General features: G+C 45.5%; 1 protein-coding gene across 4 annotated transcripts in view; it reads right to left on the bottom strand.

Annotated features, from left to right (window-relative positions):
- Window positions 1–1,997: 1,997 nt before the first annotated feature.
- KDM4A (lysine demethylase 4A) overlaps window positions 1,998–17,370 on the bottom strand; it is a 42,558-nt gene continuing 27,185 nt past the window's right edge. For all 4 annotated transcript variants that reach the window (XM_045027253.1, XM_045027255.1, XM_045027254.1 and 1 more), the window contains exons 14-22: window positions 14,934–15,138; window positions 14,548–14,624; window positions 13,569–13,624; window positions 12,276–12,384; window positions 10,128–10,316; window positions 9,167–9,337; window positions 8,077–8,196; window positions 6,694–6,786; window positions 1,998–5,828 (exon numbers count right to left, since the gene is read on the bottom strand). In XM_045027253.1, coding sequence (XP_044883188.1) covers window positions 5,688–5,828; window positions 6,694–6,786; window positions 8,077–8,196; window positions 9,167–9,337; window positions 10,128–10,316; window positions 12,276–12,384; window positions 13,569–13,624; window positions 14,548–14,624; window positions 14,934–15,138 — 1,161 coding nt within the window. In that variant the 3' untranslated portion in view covers window positions 1,998–5,687. The remainder of the gene's footprint in view (window positions 5,829–6,693; window positions 6,787–8,076; window positions 8,197–9,166; window positions 9,338–10,127; window positions 10,317–12,275; window positions 12,385–13,568; window positions 13,625–14,547; window positions 14,625–14,933; window positions 15,139–17,370) is intronic.

Genomic DNA, 17,370 nt, shown 5'->3' with positions numbered 1-17,370 from the left:
GTGTTAGAGAACATGATGTGTGGCGCCGATCTCAGTGCACCTTTAAGGAAGTCCTCTCAGATGGACAAGATGTCCTAGCAGGGGAAGGGACACCCCACAGTACACAGAAAGGCCACTGGTATGGTGGTGGTGGGCCCCCTGGTTGCACAGGCCATTGCCTTTTGTGATGTAACTGCTGAGACATCCACGGACCCCCCAGCTCAGATGGAGGATAAGCTTCCCGTCAGCTACACGACACAAATCCTCTTACAAATCCAATGAAGAGGATTTGAGTCCTGGTGGAGCAGAACTAGTGCGGACAGGAGACAGGTAAGCCGAACTCTGAGATGGTGATACTGGGGATGTTAATGGTGGCTTGCCCCCGGAATGGACCGGCCTCCTAGGTACAGGAACCGGCATCGGTACTGCATGCTCTTGTGGAGCTGGTGTGGGGACCATAGTTGCCAGTACCAACAGTAACCCTTCCTATGCTGCCAGGGAAACTCGTACCAAGAGGTTAAGCAATTCTTTGGCAGCAGCGTATGCTTCCAGCATTGTTGGTACCAGAATTGGATCTTGGGTCTGATGTATAGGGACTTCAGGGGCTATCCTCAATGAACCTGGCACAGGTTCCAGAGTTGACAAAGCCCCCTTTGTAGCAGGGGAGCACTCCAGAGAACACTTCCTCTCAGCATCCCTGCCACACTTCTTGCTTCTGGCTGGCCTCAGTACTAAAGATCTTGCTGGACAGGGTACTGTGTCCTTGGTATTTAGAGACACAAAACACAATGCCGGAGACATCTCAGGAGGCACACTCTGTACTCCTGGTGCCATGCTTGGAGCCCACTCTGAATCCAACAGTGCTGATGGAGAGCAAAGTGCCACCTCCATAAGAAAATACAAGACTCGTTGCTCCATCTTTTTTAGAGCAAGGCTTAAACCCTCTACAAACGTGATACTTGTCCTGATGGTTGGTTCTCCCAAACATTTTAGGCAGCTGGGGTGTAGGTCACTGACCAACATCGGTCTCGTACACAACTGGCAGGATTTGAACCCAGGAGATCCAGTCCTGAGAATTAAATTTGGTCCAAATGGGACATAAAAACTAAAACCTAACACTAACGACACACTATATCTAACATGAAAAGAGAAACCGATTGTACACAGAATGAGGACAACTAGTTTGCGATAGCAAGACTCTAAGTACTTCAACGATGGTCATTGTTGTTAAGAAGGAACTAACGGGGGGTTACGGCACCTCTCCCCTCATACGAGCAGGCAGTGGTATGTAGCAACAGACACACTCGAGCCACCCCAACAGGTACTGCTGAGAGGAAAAATTCTCTGACAACTGTGCATGAGGTGCGCACACATCTCCAGTGGAATGGACACGGACACTCACTCACTCGAAGAGCTGGGTTGTTTGTTCCAGCATTCAGAGCGTCTTTCCTGCTGGCTGGGCAGCACAGTGCCTAGGCACACTGCTCCTGAGGAAGGAGACTGCTGAACAGCTTCGGCTGAGTGACTGGTTTCCTTTTGCTGAGGGGTGGAGATGGCAGGTAAGAAAAGAGAAGAGGCTTTGGAGACCACAATAACCTACTGATATGTTAAATAAAACTAAGCACCTTACCAGCACATTGGATTCTGAACCGGTTAGAATAGCAGCAGAATGAATCTTGTCTCATCATATTATCCTTCCAGGGGAAACAAAAACAAAAACCACCAGACAGTGGTGAACTGTTGAGGCACGCTCCATCCTCGTGGTGAACTGTTAGGGGTGCACAGCTTAAAGTCCCTACCTTTAGTTTCTTTGATCATAGAAGGGCAGCAACCACCACTCATTCTTACTAAAGGTACCCAAGTTGTCATGTAACCACTGGACAGCCATGTAAGGAGAGGGTGTAATGGAGGATTTGGAGGAGGTTAATAGGTAATAAAACTAGACAAAGTAATTAAAAGCCTTGTGAGGATTGCCAAGTAAAATTGTTAAAGATTTAAATCAGTCCAGAGATTGTCTGTTTTGAAGTTAATTATGTTTATTACTAGATCAAATTAAAAACAATACAGAGGCTGCTGGAGTCTTATTCCCTCCCATGTTCGCATTAAAAAAACCAAAGCACAGTAGTGGACAGGTCAGACAACAGGAGCCCAAGTGGAGCATGGGAACTGTAGATACATATGGAAGCCTCAGGCTGGGTGGCCAGAGAAGGGTGACACCTCTCTCATCCCAGGCATTCCTGATCACACCAATACAGAACTCATTTAACCCCAGATCGGAGCTCTGTCTCATTCAGAAATTTGGAAGGACGATCTTTAGAAAATGGGTGTAACCATTGCAACTACTTTCCCTGCCTGTCATAAGGCCCTGCTAGTGGAGCAGGAGTTCTCCTAGAAGTCTGGACACAAAGAGGGGATCTACAATACGCAGTTAGCAAAAACAGGACACTTGCTTCCCAGTTCTAAAAAGAAGGAAAAGGAAAAGTGCCAGCCTTGCCCAGGATTACATCCAGACAGCTCCATTCTACAGTTTGCTAAGAGCCCAACCTGAACCAAAAATCAGACTTAGCATGAGAGGAAAGGGGATGCAGCCCATGATCTGCAATGCTACACCAAATGGAGCAAATGAATAGCTCTCACCCAGAGCTTCCCTATGGGATAGGTTAGCATCAACATTTGTGTTTTGAACACTTTTCTAGAACTACCTACCTATTTTAAATATATTCCAAAAGCACCTGCCCAACTGGCATCCTAATGGCACTTGTCCTGAGATTGGAATGACGAAATATTGTGTGAAGGACACACACACACCAGAATGTGTCAGAGCAAAGGTCAGTTTTCTCACAAGATAGGACAATGTAGGGACACAAGTTAAATATTGTACAGCTGCTATTTTAAGAGCTATTTTCTGCCCCTTATATTTTAAGCATATTAATGGAGGTGCCTACAGAATCGGTCTAAAAATTTAAGGATTTTACTTGGAGTCAAAAAAGGACATGGACTCCCTGGTGTGTTAAACATGAGGAATTCTGATCCCATTTCAATTTGTACACCTAGCCTGGTGCTGGAGTGCAGGTCTACGTCACCAGAATGGGGGTCCGGTATAAACTGATCGGAAATTAGGTTTACATCTGTATATGTTTATTAAACTACACTGTTAAATGCAGTTAATGAGACAACCTTTCTTTATCCAATGATGCAGCAAACTCAGCAAGGATGGCAGTGGTTTCCAAGACAGTGCAGATAGCTGACAAGACCATCAATCTGAAGTCTGTTTACAGAGAACACTTTGGGTCACATCAGGTCAGAGCTCCCTGACCAGAACTAATACTGAGCATGGAAACTCTCTTGAAAGTCACTCAGTACTGAGAGGGGCAGGTGACACAAACCCAGCTGCCTTGCACTAAATTGTCATTTTAGGGTGGGAGCCTTCTTTGTGGATAGGTATTTATACCAGACATATAGTATCACCACCTGGAATGAAAACTCGGTCCATGCAGGTAATATACCAGATTGGGTAGGAAGCCTGTACATCACCCAGAGAGCTAAACTGTACCTTTTTGGGGGTGGGAAAGCAGAATAGATTTTCCAGTGATGAACAGGACAGCATTCAGTCCAGAGGGGATTAAAGTGAATCCCAGGTACATTAGAAGACTAGAGGGCAGATTCAGAGATGCTGGCAACTTCTCTTCCTTTTGTAAGCCACAGAAATGGCATCAAAAGGAGTTGACTACTTGCAGCTCTAACCGATTCTCATTTTGTAAACCTGCACACTTGCAGATACTATGGCAATTTTACAATGTCCCAGTTTTACATGTTAACAATTCCAATGCTTACCAGAATGATTCATCAACATTTGAAACCAACCATGATGAATTAAGCTACTGGGAAAACATACAAAGTGAAGGCCCTGTTCCTTCCAGGAATCTGCCCAAATGCTGATTATCAAGGGCTTCTCCCACACATCGTAAGAGAAGGACAAACAAGAGCAAGCCTGAGCACTAGACATTTGTATTGTCACTAGTCACATCAGTATCCTGATCCTAGAAGAGTTTTGGTATAAACAGAGGATTATTTTTCAAAAAAGCTTGTTTATTACTTTGCTGATCAAGAGTCAAAAAGTCACTGCACAACACTACATTTTATTGCTAATCACAAGTTGATGCACCAGATTTCAAAATAATTTGGTTTATAGTGTTTATATAAACAAAGAGGAAACTGCTATAAATCAGGGTCTTGTGTACACAAGGTCCCTTTAGTACAGCGATGGGTCTATGTCAGTGAAGAGAATTAAAAGAAAATAACTGAGTATATTTGTACGATTTTTTCTCAACAAAGGGAAACTACCCAAGTCACTCCATGCAGCTGGAAGGCAGCCAGTCTGCCCACAATCTAAAATCCCTTTCCCAGAGGGTGGGAAAGCCACACATCCTTATACAATTGCTGCTTTAACTTGTTAATGCTTTACTAGGAGCATGTCAGAACATCTTCAGGATACAAGCAATGCATGGCTCCTGAACTGACAGCTTTCCATTGTTGGGATAGTCAAGTCTATCCAATACAACTAAGAGTGTATCCAATTAATGCTCTACACAGGATTTAAAAACAGATGCCCTACCAGCTGTGGCCAGACAGAAGAATGTGGCAACACTTCTGCTTCTGAGTGGCACTACACAACCCTTCATTAACAAGTACAGTTCAGTGCATCTTGTAACTGGGTCCTATACTCAGATCTAATTATCCTAGGTAAGAGCCGGTGGCAGCATGGCCACAGACGAGGTGCTGGATTCTACAGACACTGCTGCCCTGTCATAGCCAATACTGTGGTGCTTGGATCTCTAGGAGGACCCTTTGGTCTTTATTGCCTTAGCGAAGTGTACGCTCAAGTACTCTTTGGGGGCTGAATGAATATTCTTGTTAGAGGGCTGCACTGCAGGAGGCTCCAGACAGATTCCTATTTATACGTAGGCACAGACCATTACAATTAAACACGAGTAAGTCTCAAAATATCAAATCAGAACAAAAACTAAATGGAGGGTTAAATAGCTCGTCCAATAGGATTTGATTTTCACATTTCATCTCTTCACACAAACGCCTCCAATCCACTTGGCCCTGCACAGCCTGGGGCTCCACCCTCAGAAGGGAGATGCTGAGAAACAAGAAACTGAAGCTGCTCCAGACAAAACACACAGATATAAATATAAAAAGTGGTTCAATGTCAAGCACCAGTAATACTGCCTGCTCGGCGCAGGTGTGGCCATTGGGGAGAGATTCCCAGAATCAGGAACATTATTCAACAAAAACTACACACTTTGTATCCTCCTGCAGCTGCCAAGATGCCTGGGGGAAGTTCCCAGAAGAGTTTGCCACCTGTCAATTTTGTCTCAGAGAAGAAGAAACAACGAGAGACTGTTCGAGGAGATAAGCTGTGGAAGGCAGAACTCCAAGCTGGCTTGCTGGATACTTGTTTGGTGCAGACAACTTCAGGGGAGGAGCCTGCAGGCAGGCATCCACTGTTGCAACACTGAACGGTTCCACCGTCCAACAATCTCCTTTCAGCTACTGCAGGGTACAGTATTGTAGCTTCCTTTAAAAAAAACAAACAAAAAAAACCCCATGGATTTGCAATGTCCAAGTTTGGCCTCTGTTGTACTGGAGTGTTAGAATCCATTGGGAGGTTGACATCTCTCCTTCTCTACCATAGGCAGTGCTTACTCCATGATGGCCCGGTACAGTGCAGGTTCGATGTAGTCCTCCCGATAGCGCGAGTTGATCACTCTCTGTCTCTTCCGCTCTTGTTTGACCTCCTTCTCTGTGAAGATTTCTGTGAAGCGCATATCTGAAGCTACTGACTGCAAGAGTAAAGCAGGGTTAGACACCCACAGCGCCGCTCAGATTCACTCATTACCCCTCACCCACAAGCTCTCCCACACTGCAGAGAAATCACGTAGGGCACGGGGTGACAGGACTGTTATGCATAAGCCCACGTGACACTGCAGCATGGAGAGAGAAGCAGCTTAACAAACCTGCAGTCACTAGACCCACTGAAATGATTAATGGGCAAACACAACACTGAGGGCCAAAGGATTCTAGCTCAATGCCAAGTGTGAAGGAGACCTAGGGGGTCAGTGCAATGATCAAGCTAAACACCCAGTACGTCTGCAGCATGCTCCACTCTATTGAGACAGGCAGATTTAAACACGCACTCAGCATGAATGCCCCACCCACCCTTCTTGGACTCGGACACTCTGCATGCTTATTAACAAGCGTTGCACCTGAGCTAGGACAGTCAAATGAGTGCACGGGACCTGCCTCTCAGGTCAGCAATGTGCCTGGGTTGTGAAGCTAATGCCTTACTATGCCAGGCCTTCTGGAGCGATGCAGGCCAAGGACACCAAGGCACTTCCTGGTGTATCTCACTATTTCAGAGATGCAGGATTTCACTAGTTAAGTCCCATAAATTGTCAGTGAGCAATGAAGGGCTACAGACCTCAGACAGAGGTGAGCTGAAGTAATGTATCTACAGAGAGCTAGATCAGCCAAGGAACAGACAGAAAACATTAAACTCCCAGCACAAGTCTCACCTTGCAATGCCCTTGCTGCTGTGCACTTCAATGGATTTGCTCCCATGAAGGCAGGCTACTCTCAGGTGAAGTCAAATGGACATCAAGGTTATGGAGTGGACTTTTAGTACAGATGCACACCCCCGCTACTTACCAGCCTTGATTTGACTCTCTTTGGAAGCTCCTCATCAAGGGTGTACACATCATCTCTCTTCGCCATCAGCTGGGATCCATCTTCAAATTCCACCTAACACACAAATGACACTGTACTGCCTGAGGTCACAAAAGCCAGATGCCCCCACTACTGCAGAGTCTCCCTGTTCAGTCCCAGCTCTCTAAGTGAGCTCCCATAACAAAAGCTTTCGATAGACATGTACTCTCTGGCATAGCATGGGGTCATGTGTAAATGAGGGAGGTCGCAGCAGCTGGTTAATATCTAGTATTGGGAACAGACTTTATACAAGCAATAATCCTAAGAGGAGCAGGAAGTGGTGCAGCCCAATCTGCCTAGGGTCAAGGGAATGACCAGTTTTAGGAATATTCTCAGAACACTTCGCAATAAGCCAGCCCCTCACTGGGGATTTTTACTTGTCAGGCAAACTGGGTGCGTCAATGCCACTCTGGATGTTACCCAAGCAGCAGGGTTGGGAGAAGAGGACGAGGTGTACACAATCACTCTAAAATTCAAGGGTTTTTTGTAAATAAAGAACTTTGCTTCAGCCAGGTTCAGCTACAGGAGCTTAAATATTGGGGCCCATTTTCAAATACAGGTGCCTGCAGCTAGGCAGTCAGATAAAAGCAGCCTGATTTTCAGAGGTGGTGAGCCATCCAGAATGCTGCGGAGTTCAGTGGGCACTGCTGGTGCTCGGCACCTCTGAAAATGAGGCTGTTTTCACACCTGAGTCTAACCCTTTGGAACGTGCCCATGTTGTGCAAGCTCAGCCCAACCCCTTTAGCATGACCCCAGGATGTCTGGAAACTCAACAGTCGCACTTGCAGGGCTCACTGCTGAGGCTGGTGGCAGAAGGGCTTAGCTCACAGAGCAGACATGGACTAGATGCCTGTTTCCTACAACCTGCTGCATGGAATCACTTCTCTGCATATCCCATGGATTTGTGTTTCTAGTGCAGAAGGGAAGGGGTGAATAACTCACTCATCTGTACCTGGCTATATATCGGTGGGTCACAAAGAACATCTAGGCGATAACAGGGTCATCAGCACCCAGTTATTCAGCATTTATGCTCCATCCAGACTAAAGGCTGAGATTTTTACTGCCATAAAAATATAATCTCTTCTCTATGCAGCTTTCCTTCCAATATACCAGGAAAAAAACCCATACCGCCCCCGCCCCTTCCTGCGTGGGATTTGACTGCAGGAATTAAAGAGGGTCCTCGGACTTGGTTTGCCAGTAGTACCACACTTCTACAAAAGAGCATCTAAAACAGGCTGTGGGGAGGTGTCTAGAGACTACTGTGATGAGCATTTTATTTAAATAGTGAGAGGTGGAGGGCAGTGGAAAGGAATAGGAGCTCGGTACCTGGTACATCTGGATGGCATGTGATGCCACAAATTTGGCTCCATAGACTTGTCCATCTGTCCATCTGACTTGCACGACTTCTCCTTCAGCAGGAGGACCCAGCTGAAGACAGTCTCGACTCTGATGGCACAAGAAGGAAAGTCAGGAGATTTGGACAAGTGAGCAGTAACAGCTTCTTTATATTTGCATAAAGATTCAGCAGGCCCAGCGAGATCCATCCCATTTGTATAGGGCCTTCCATCAGAGTACCAAAGCACCTTACGAACAGCCCCTGAGATAGGTGGAAATTCCCATCTAGAGACTGTGGCTCAATTTCCCTGTGTGCCACAACTAAACCATCAGTTCATAAACACAGGGTGTTTCCTGCTCCCAGCTATTTCAAATGGTCTGCAATTTCAAAGTCAAGCTTTGTGGATCCTTTCCTTCTCCTGGCTCAGCTCGTTACAGAGACCCTGAACACAACCTGCATCCTCAGTGACAACTGTGCAAATGCATTGCCTTGTTGTTTGCCCTTCACTACCGCACCTCCCAGCCCTGCGTAGTAGCCACATGGCAACCTCCACACATCAAGTGCCTCTGAAAAGGGGCCTTTCCAAGGTGCCTGAGGCACAGAGAATGCAAGTTTGGCACATAAATAGCTCCATGCTGCTATTAACTTCACTGAAGAAGATATGGCGACCAGCAGATAAACCTTCTGTCTACAGGCTACAGTTCAGCCACAACTGCCTTGTTCTGTATATAAAACCCACCCAGCCCACCCATGCAGTTCGGTACAGAACTGAAAACAAAGACAACAGCTAACTAAGGCCTGACAAGGACAATGAATACGGATGCTCATAAGTCAGAAAGAAGACCAATACAGGCACTTTGCAACCAAAGCATTAAGTTAAACAATGAAAGTTTTTTAAGTGGGAAGAAATCTAAAAAGCTGTAAGAAATTCTCTGCTCAGATTAGAATACTTTCCACCGTATGAACGGTCATTAACCCCCTAGAGATGTTAGCAGACAGACACATTTGCTCCCACAATGGTGATAGTTTCCTTGTATCACATGCCCTCTAGTGGAGCAGCTCTCTTATTTCACAACATACCACAATGTCCTCTGGATAGAGGTTATCGCTGAAGGAGCCATCATCAAAGTTGACTTCATAGAAGGTTTCCTTTGTAAGACTGACCACTTCGCACTGATAGAAACGACCATTCTTGTGCTTGCTGATTACTATTTGACCAGCTGAGAGATCCTGCAGAGCAGCTTTAGCTCGCTGAGAGGAGAAGAGCTCTTGTTAGACAGCTGAAATGAAGGTCAGTGTACTGGCACTGAACATGGACCTTGGCAGATGAGAAGAGACAGAACTACGTTGTTGCCAAGAGTTCTTAATTATACATAGGATCCACCAGTGAACTGAAGTCAATCTTTAAAAGAGTGCTTTAAATGCTTAAAAACCAAACCAGCCAGCTGCAGCCACCAAGACAGTGTTGTGCATAGCTCAGGCCAGCTAGGGAGTTACAAGCTCTCGCTCATTAGAGTAGGTTCCTCAAGACATTTTGAGGACTTTGCAGCAAGCCCTCTACAGGCCCATCTCGAGCAGATGCTGCAGTTCATTTGGTAGAAGGGCTGCATGGGAACGTTACTCGCTGGCTGGTCACAGAACATGACATTCCACTGGGATCCCAGTACTAACTCTGCACATTAGTATCACTTACTTCTCTCTCTCTCTCTCACACACACACTATTCCTTCTCATGACAGCTCCAGGGGGAGGTGGTTCTCAGTCACTTTATAGACAAAACTGAAACCCAGGAAAGGTGACTGGCTGAAGGCCACAAGCAGTCAGCAGCAGGACTGAGATGAGGGCTCAATTCTTGGCATGGGATGGGAGCCAAGGTCATTAGACTATGCTGGCTAAAATGCACAAGGAATTCTTTTATTGGTATGATCTGTCAAAGACATTACTTCATCCACCTTATCTCTAGCACAGCCGAAAGCTTTTCAGTTTCCCTTGATACTCTGGCCTACTCCAGAACAAATCCTAGTTATGTCCCAAATACTCACCTCTGCCTGGGATGGAATCTTATGCCTAAAGCAGGTAATGAAGACGACAAATGGCCAGTCATCAGGCTGCATCATGACTCCAGCTGCTTGAGCACAGCTGACATGAAAGGACGTAGGACAGCGACCATGAGAGCACTGCACACAGCAACCTGAAATTCTCTTCCTCCGCTTCTTACAGAAGATGCATTTCTGCAGACAGGAAACTAGAGATTACTGCTCAGCGTTGGCTTTCCCCAGGCACAGAATGCTGACAGGCTCCCCAGGTGTTACTAGAAATACCCTTTTTTGTTACTACATTATTCCAATTAATCTCTATCCCAAAAAGGCACCATGCTTTATTATATTCTAGAGAGAGAAGGGCACTTGTTTTATTTCATAACAGGGCAGGAATCTCAGGAGTGACAAACAGGGACAAAGGCAAAAAAGTAACTGTCTATAATATACCAATCCAACAAGCTGAATAGCAAAATGTGAACTGAAATGTCTGTAAGGAAAGGAGATCTGGACACATGTCATTCTACCACATTTCAGCAATAACAAAAGTCAATGGCCCACTGCAATTCCTGGCGGTAGTTGTACAAGGACAGAAACAGGCCAGAGGGCTAGAGTAACATTATACCCCAAAGGATTTCATAAAACCAGAGACAGAATTTCAGAAGGGAGGAGAACTGAGGAGAATTTGTACAGATGCAGATTCCATAACCTTATCCTAAAGGCAGAAGGCTAGATTTGGGCCAGCGGATTTGTGGTAACTGATGGACGTCACAAACACTGGTTCATATCCTTAAAAGCAGGAATGAGCAAATGGAGGAAAAGGCTCTAAAATTTACATATTTCTAAAAATTAGTCGTGCCTGCCAGGAAGTCCCATATCTTACAGCTAAAGTCAACACACAGCTTTTTATTTAAAAATTCTCACCTCGTTTGCCCCGAAATACTGAAGGTTTTTTAACAAAGCGGTTCAGACCATTGTCATATTTTTAGGTACAGGGGTTTTGAGGATAAATTAAATGATTGTGAAGCACTTTGAGAACAGCTGACGAAAAGTGATATATAAGAAATAAGCATTAAGTATTTGCACCTTCTCCTAATTCCGTGAGTCTCAGACTCACGAGTGCCTAGACTGTAGAATACTAAAAATGAAAACGCTGCCCAGGACTCAGGACAGTTAGCAAGGACTCATGCAGAATAGGCTTCCTCAGATGGAACAGATCTACCTATCATACACATGCAGAGATGCTTTAGGGGCTACGTTCACGATCCAATCTCATCGCTGACACCTCAAACTCTTCAATGATTGAGAATGCATTTGGCAGTGGTCTCCCCTCTATTATGCTGCTTTACCAGTGCCTCCAAGTCCACTGGTCAAATCCCACCCCACCTCTTCTGCTAGTGCTGCACTGGATTGCATGCTTGGATAGTTAATAGCAAGGTATAATGTGACAGCCATACAAAGCTCAGCTCTCTCCTTCTGGATTGAGGGAAACTCACTCCTTTAGATAGAAGAGGAGGAAGGGGGAGTCTAATGTTCTTTAAACCGAGTTTGTAGACAAGCTAAACAGACCCAGCTTTTATTTTAATTTAAAGTGCCTAGAGTTTCCTGCATAAGATACCAACATATTACTGTATTATGCAATTCAAATCACTAGCTAAATTATAACAAGACTCTATACTAACCCCCTTGTTACTTCTACCTTCAGGTAATTATTGTGCTCTGTATTAATACCCAAGAACAAAGCTAGCTTTTGGAGAGTAGGGAATACTCTAACTGGATTTATTTAACAAACCACCTCCCAACTATCAGAGCTCAGATTTTCTCTGACCTCTAATTAACAGAGAGGAGTTGTCTCCTTCAGGAGGAGAATAGAAGACCCCACAGATAGGACCTCAGTGAAACCAACAAGCCTAACAGTAAAAAGCAACAAAGAGTCCTGTGGCACCTTATAGACTAATAGATGTATTGGAGCATGAGCTTTCGTGGGTGAATACCCATTTTGTCAGACATATTCACCCATGAAAGCTCATGCTCCAATGCATCTGTTAGTCTATAGGCTGCCATAGGACACTCTGTTGCTTTTTACAGATCCAGACTAACACGGCTCCCCCTCTGATACTTGAAGCCTAGCAGTGAATCTCAGATGTTTCTTACCAGTCTGAAGCGCTGCAGGGGAATTTTGCCAACATCCACTGGACTGCGCTCTGCAATATTCACAAATTTTGCCTCCAGTACAGCTACAGCACACATCACATGGACCCACCTGCCAGAATTGGAGAGGGAAAAAAGTCAGTACACACTGGAGAAAGACAGTTGAGAATTTAAGCAAGTTTAGTGCTAATGAAGTGTAGCAGATTGGCAATCCCTCCGGCCCTAAGAATGAAATCCTTTGTTGATCCATACAGCAGACTGGAGCTCAAGTAGTGCAAGCCTCCCTCACATTAGTCCTGATAATGGAGATGTCTAGGAGCAAAAGTGGACTTCATCCCATTCAGTTCTTGGCCTTTCCACTGAGGTGAACAAGGGAGTGATTGAGTGAGACTTGTGCTGGTGGTATTTGTGCTGCAGGCACATGTGCCCTACAAGCTTGTTTGACTCAGGCCACGGACCTGTCAGATAACTATTTACAGTCACTACTGACCTGGTTTTGAAACAGTGACCTAGAGGTCAAAGGCCACTCCCAGAGTCTTCAGGCCAAGTTCCCATAATTTACCCCTTAGCACTGAACATTAAGATTCAGATACTCAATACCAATGTATTTTGCATCCAAGAACTTTAGACATACTAGCCAAATTAATCTGTGTCCTTTTCCATTAAACAGTCGCATACGCTGTAGCTGCCCCAAGTCAGCCTTGAGCCAGAATATGCTGCATTGTAGGAGGGCCCCATCTCCCAAAGCCAGCGAAGTGCCATTTGGGAAAAGTCAAAGGAACCTTTGTGGCTGTCCTGTGATGCAGACGCCTCCAGCTAAGCCCTGAGCTGAAGACACTAGCAGTGTAAATTTAGACAGTATTGGCAGAGATGAGGTATGTGGAGCCTTTGGTTGCTGTATGGGGCATGATCTCTCTGTAACCTGGTATTCAGAGTTCCCGGCCCTTCAGATGGCTCTGGGAACCAAAGACAATTTTACTTATTAAGAGACTAAGCAGTTAATAGCTATCACCACCTTGGGATGGGGAATTCCCTGGGAAGTCAGTGACTGGCGGTCAGTCTCTGTGATACTGCACCACTCACCCAAGTCCTGGTGCAATAGGCACCATGTGCTCACATCCTGAACTATGTTATACATGTTTACAACCCTCTGCATCAATCCTGTCAATCCATCTGGAAGATGCCCTTGGTCACTACATCATCCCTGCAGCACACTCGCACTAAGCAATGCACTTTTAACAACCTCACAAGTGCTCATGTGCTACACTGCTCCATAGAAAAAGTTGGAATACTCACTTGTCATCATTGGCTCTCTGCAGCGCACCTCCTCGTAATGAACACAAACAGCAGTCCTGCCACAAGGAAGAAAATGAGGACCCATGTTATTTGTTAATGAAGAAGTAAGCTTGCGCCAGAGAACCTCACTGTGACAACACATTCAGAGAAATAGCTCTTTGTTGCCAATTAGCCCCACTGGTACAATCACTTTGCAGAGGACAGCCTAATTAAGAGCTATCAACGGCCTCCGGCTTTTCAGAAATGGACCCACCTCATAGTTCTCTAGATACTCAAAGAGGCGGAGTAAACTAAGGAGAGCTATTCTGAAGCTGGGTGGGAAAAACCCTGAGAGCCAATGTTGTGAGCTCATACCAGAGAAACAAAATCCTATCCCAACCAGGCATAGCTGAAGCTGGGAACAAACCCCTCGGGTGGATGCAACTCAAGGGGCTGGCTCCTGGAAGAGATGCAGCGGTCTCTTCTGTTGGTCCAGAGCCCATGACACTTTCTGAAAGAACCCCTCTACTCTGGGCCACCTTCCTTCTCAATAAGTTAGATTTCAGTATCCCCTGCCACTGCAACAGCCACAGCTGAGCAACAAGTTAGCTGCATTTTGTATAGCAGAAGGTGTCTCATACAAGGAGAGATCAGAGAAACAGATCACCACATTCCTGCAGAACTTCCCTTCTCCATTTCTGACCACCACAACAGCCTGAATCACTGCACGGGTTCTTTAAGCCAGAAGAAATTAAATCAAAAGGCCAAATGGCAGAGAATTACACTCTGGAGGTGTTTTCTAAATTACAGCCTTATCACAAAAGGGGAGCAGACACCGCACAACGGAAGGTTTCAGGGAGAGCTCTGCAACTAGCCTTCATCTGACCTTGCCCCGCCCGTCCTCCCATGGGCTCCACACAGCTTGGATACCTGACTAATAGGATCCTCCCGAATCCTTAAAGAGAAAGTCACGTGAGGCTTGTACAAGCAATTTTCTTACCTCTTCTAAAGCATTGTCTGTACACCTGGAGCACATCCAGTCTTCAGTGGCCTTGTCAGGGGACACACCATAACAACCTATAATGGAAACAAGCTGCTTAGGGAAAACAGCACTGGACTAATTTTACAGATCTCACCTTGGAGGTCAAAGAGGGAATGTGAAAATTACAGCCCTTGGGCTTCATGTCATAATCCCCGCGTGAGGGTTTCCCACACCTCAAGTTTGCCTGTATACCACCCTCGCCCCACCATTCACAAGGCCCTGTGTTGCAGGTCTCCATGATCCACTTGAGAAATGACCTCTGTTTTTAGGTGGAATTGTTACAATGTACAAGATCAGACTGCAGGGCAAGTTAGTGCCTAGGTGTGGGGTTTGGCTGTACTCACTAGCATGAACACAGACACTGCAGTTTTTGCAGGTGATCAGGACACTGGTTCCATCTTCCTCCAGGTAAGGGGTTGAGAGATTGAGGTCAGTGCTGCACCCAGTTGCAGTGAAGCACATCTCAGGAATCAGAGGTTTGGTTCGTACCTTCCTGGTGGCAGTACCTGGAGCAACTCCAGGGCTCTGACCATGGCCTCCACATTCTGCCTATGAAAGTGAGGTGGAGAATATAGGTATATTTTACCGGGAATATTGAAAACCTCAGATTTCCCTCTCACATTGTTATTCTTACCACCAGCTTCATCAGACAAGGACAACTGCTACACAACAGCAAGCTTTACTTCCAGCGTAATTCAGAACATGATCCCATCTTTAAAGAGAAGCACAAGCCATAAGAACGGTCACACTGGGTCAGACCAAAGGTCCATCTAGCCCAGTATCCTGTCTACCGACAGTGGCCAGTGTCTGGTGCCCCAAAGGGAATGAACAGATCAGGAAATCATCCAGTGATCCATCCCCTGTTGTCCAATCCCACCTTCTGGAAAACAGAGGCTAGGGACACTCAGAACATGGTGTTGGATCCATGACCATCCTGGCTAGTGTCTTGGCCTTCACAACATCCCTGGCAAAGAGTTCCACAGGTCGTCTGTACCTTGTGTGAAGAAGTACTTCCTTATTTGTTTTAAACCTGTTGCCTGTTGTATTCAAGATGTGAGCGTACCGTGGATTTATATAGTGGCATTATGATTTTTTTCCTGTCTTCTTATCTACCCTTTCCCTAATAGTTCCTAATATAGAATCATAGAATATTAGGGTTGGAAACGACCTAAGGAGGTCATCTAGTCCAATCCCCTGCTCAAAGCAGGACCAACACCAACTAAATCCTCCCAGCCAGGGCTCTGTCAAGCCAGGCTTTAAAAACCTCTCAGGATGGAAATTTCACCATTTCCCTAGGTAACTCACTCCAGTACTTCACCACCCTCCTCGTGAAATAGTGTTTCCTAATATCCAACCTAAATCTCCCCCACTGCAACTTGAGACCACTGCTCCTTGTTCCATCATCTGCCACCACTGAGAACAGCTGAGCTCCATCCTCTTTGGAACCCTCCTTCGGGTAGTTGAGAAGAGTGAGGGGGGATTTGAAAGCAGCTTTCTTCTGCAGACTAAATAACCCCAGTTCCCTCAGCCTCTCCTTGTAAGGCATGTCTCAGCCCCCTGATCATTTTCATTGCCCTCTGCTGGACTCACTCTCATTCTGTTAACTTTTTTGACTGCCGCTGCACATTGAGCAGATGTGTTCAGAGAACTATCCACAATGACTCCAAGATCTTTCTTGATTTTTAGACACCACCATTTTGTATGCATACTTGGGATTATGTTTTCCAATGTGCATTACTTTGCATTTATCAATACTGAACTTCATCTGCCATTTTGTTGCCAGTCACCCAGTTTTATGAGATCCCTTTGTAGCTCTTCGCAGTCTGCCTGGGACTTAACTATCTTGAGTAGTTTTGTATCATCTGCAAATTTTGCCACCTCACTCTTGACTCCTTTTTCCAGGTCATTTAGGAATATGTTGAATAAGACTGGCCCCAGAACAGACCCTTGGGGAACACCACTATTTCCCTCTCTCCATTCTGAAAACTCACCATTTATTCCTACCCTTTGTTTCCTATCTTTTAACCAGTTACCGATCCATGAGAGGGCCTTCCCTCTTATTCCATGACTGCTTACTTTGCTCGAGAGCCTTGGGTTACTGACCTTGTCAAAGGTTTTCTTTAAGTCTAAGTACACTATATCCACCGGATCACTCTTGTTCAGACATTTATTGTCCCCCTTAAAGAATTCTAATAGATTGGTGAGGCATGGTTTCCCTTTACAAAAACCATGTTGACTCTTCCCCCACCAAATTGTGTTCATCCATGCATCTGATCATTCTGTTCTTTACTAGAGTTTCAACCTATTTGCCTGGTACTGAAGTTAGGCTTACCGGCCTGTAATTAATGAGATCGCCCTGGAGCCTTTTTTTAAAAATTGGTCTCAGCTCGGATTTCATGTTTCTGAAAAAAACCTAGCCACATTTGTGTGAAGAAACAAAACTCACTAAACCCTCCACTAGTGTTCCATACTCTCTCAGTGCCCCACAGAATTCTCAGCCAGAGCAGCTTCAAATCCAGAGGTATTTCCATTCTATCTAGAGTAAGCCTGAAGATGTTTGAAACACATCGTTCTGTGACAAGCAGCAAGAGATATATTTGTCTGTATGTGCCCCCTGGAATCACAAGGCTTCTCCCTGTCCCCGGAAGGGTCTCTGTGGCACAGCTTTACAATGCCTAGACCTTTTACAGATGCAGAGTCACAGAAGACTGCAGTGCTACTATATGTAGTACTGTTCATTTAGTTATATCCTCTGATCTCCAAGGCTATGTCTACACTGGC

Source organism: Mauremys mutica, chromosome 8 (assembly GCF_020497125.1).
Source record: "Mauremys mutica isolate MM-2020 ecotype Southern chromosome 8, ASM2049712v1, whole genome shotgun sequence".
Taxonomy (NCBI): domain Eukaryota; kingdom Metazoa; phylum Chordata; order Testudines; family Geoemydidae; genus Mauremys; species Mauremys mutica.
This window is presented reverse-complemented; position numbering and strand designations above follow the sequence as displayed.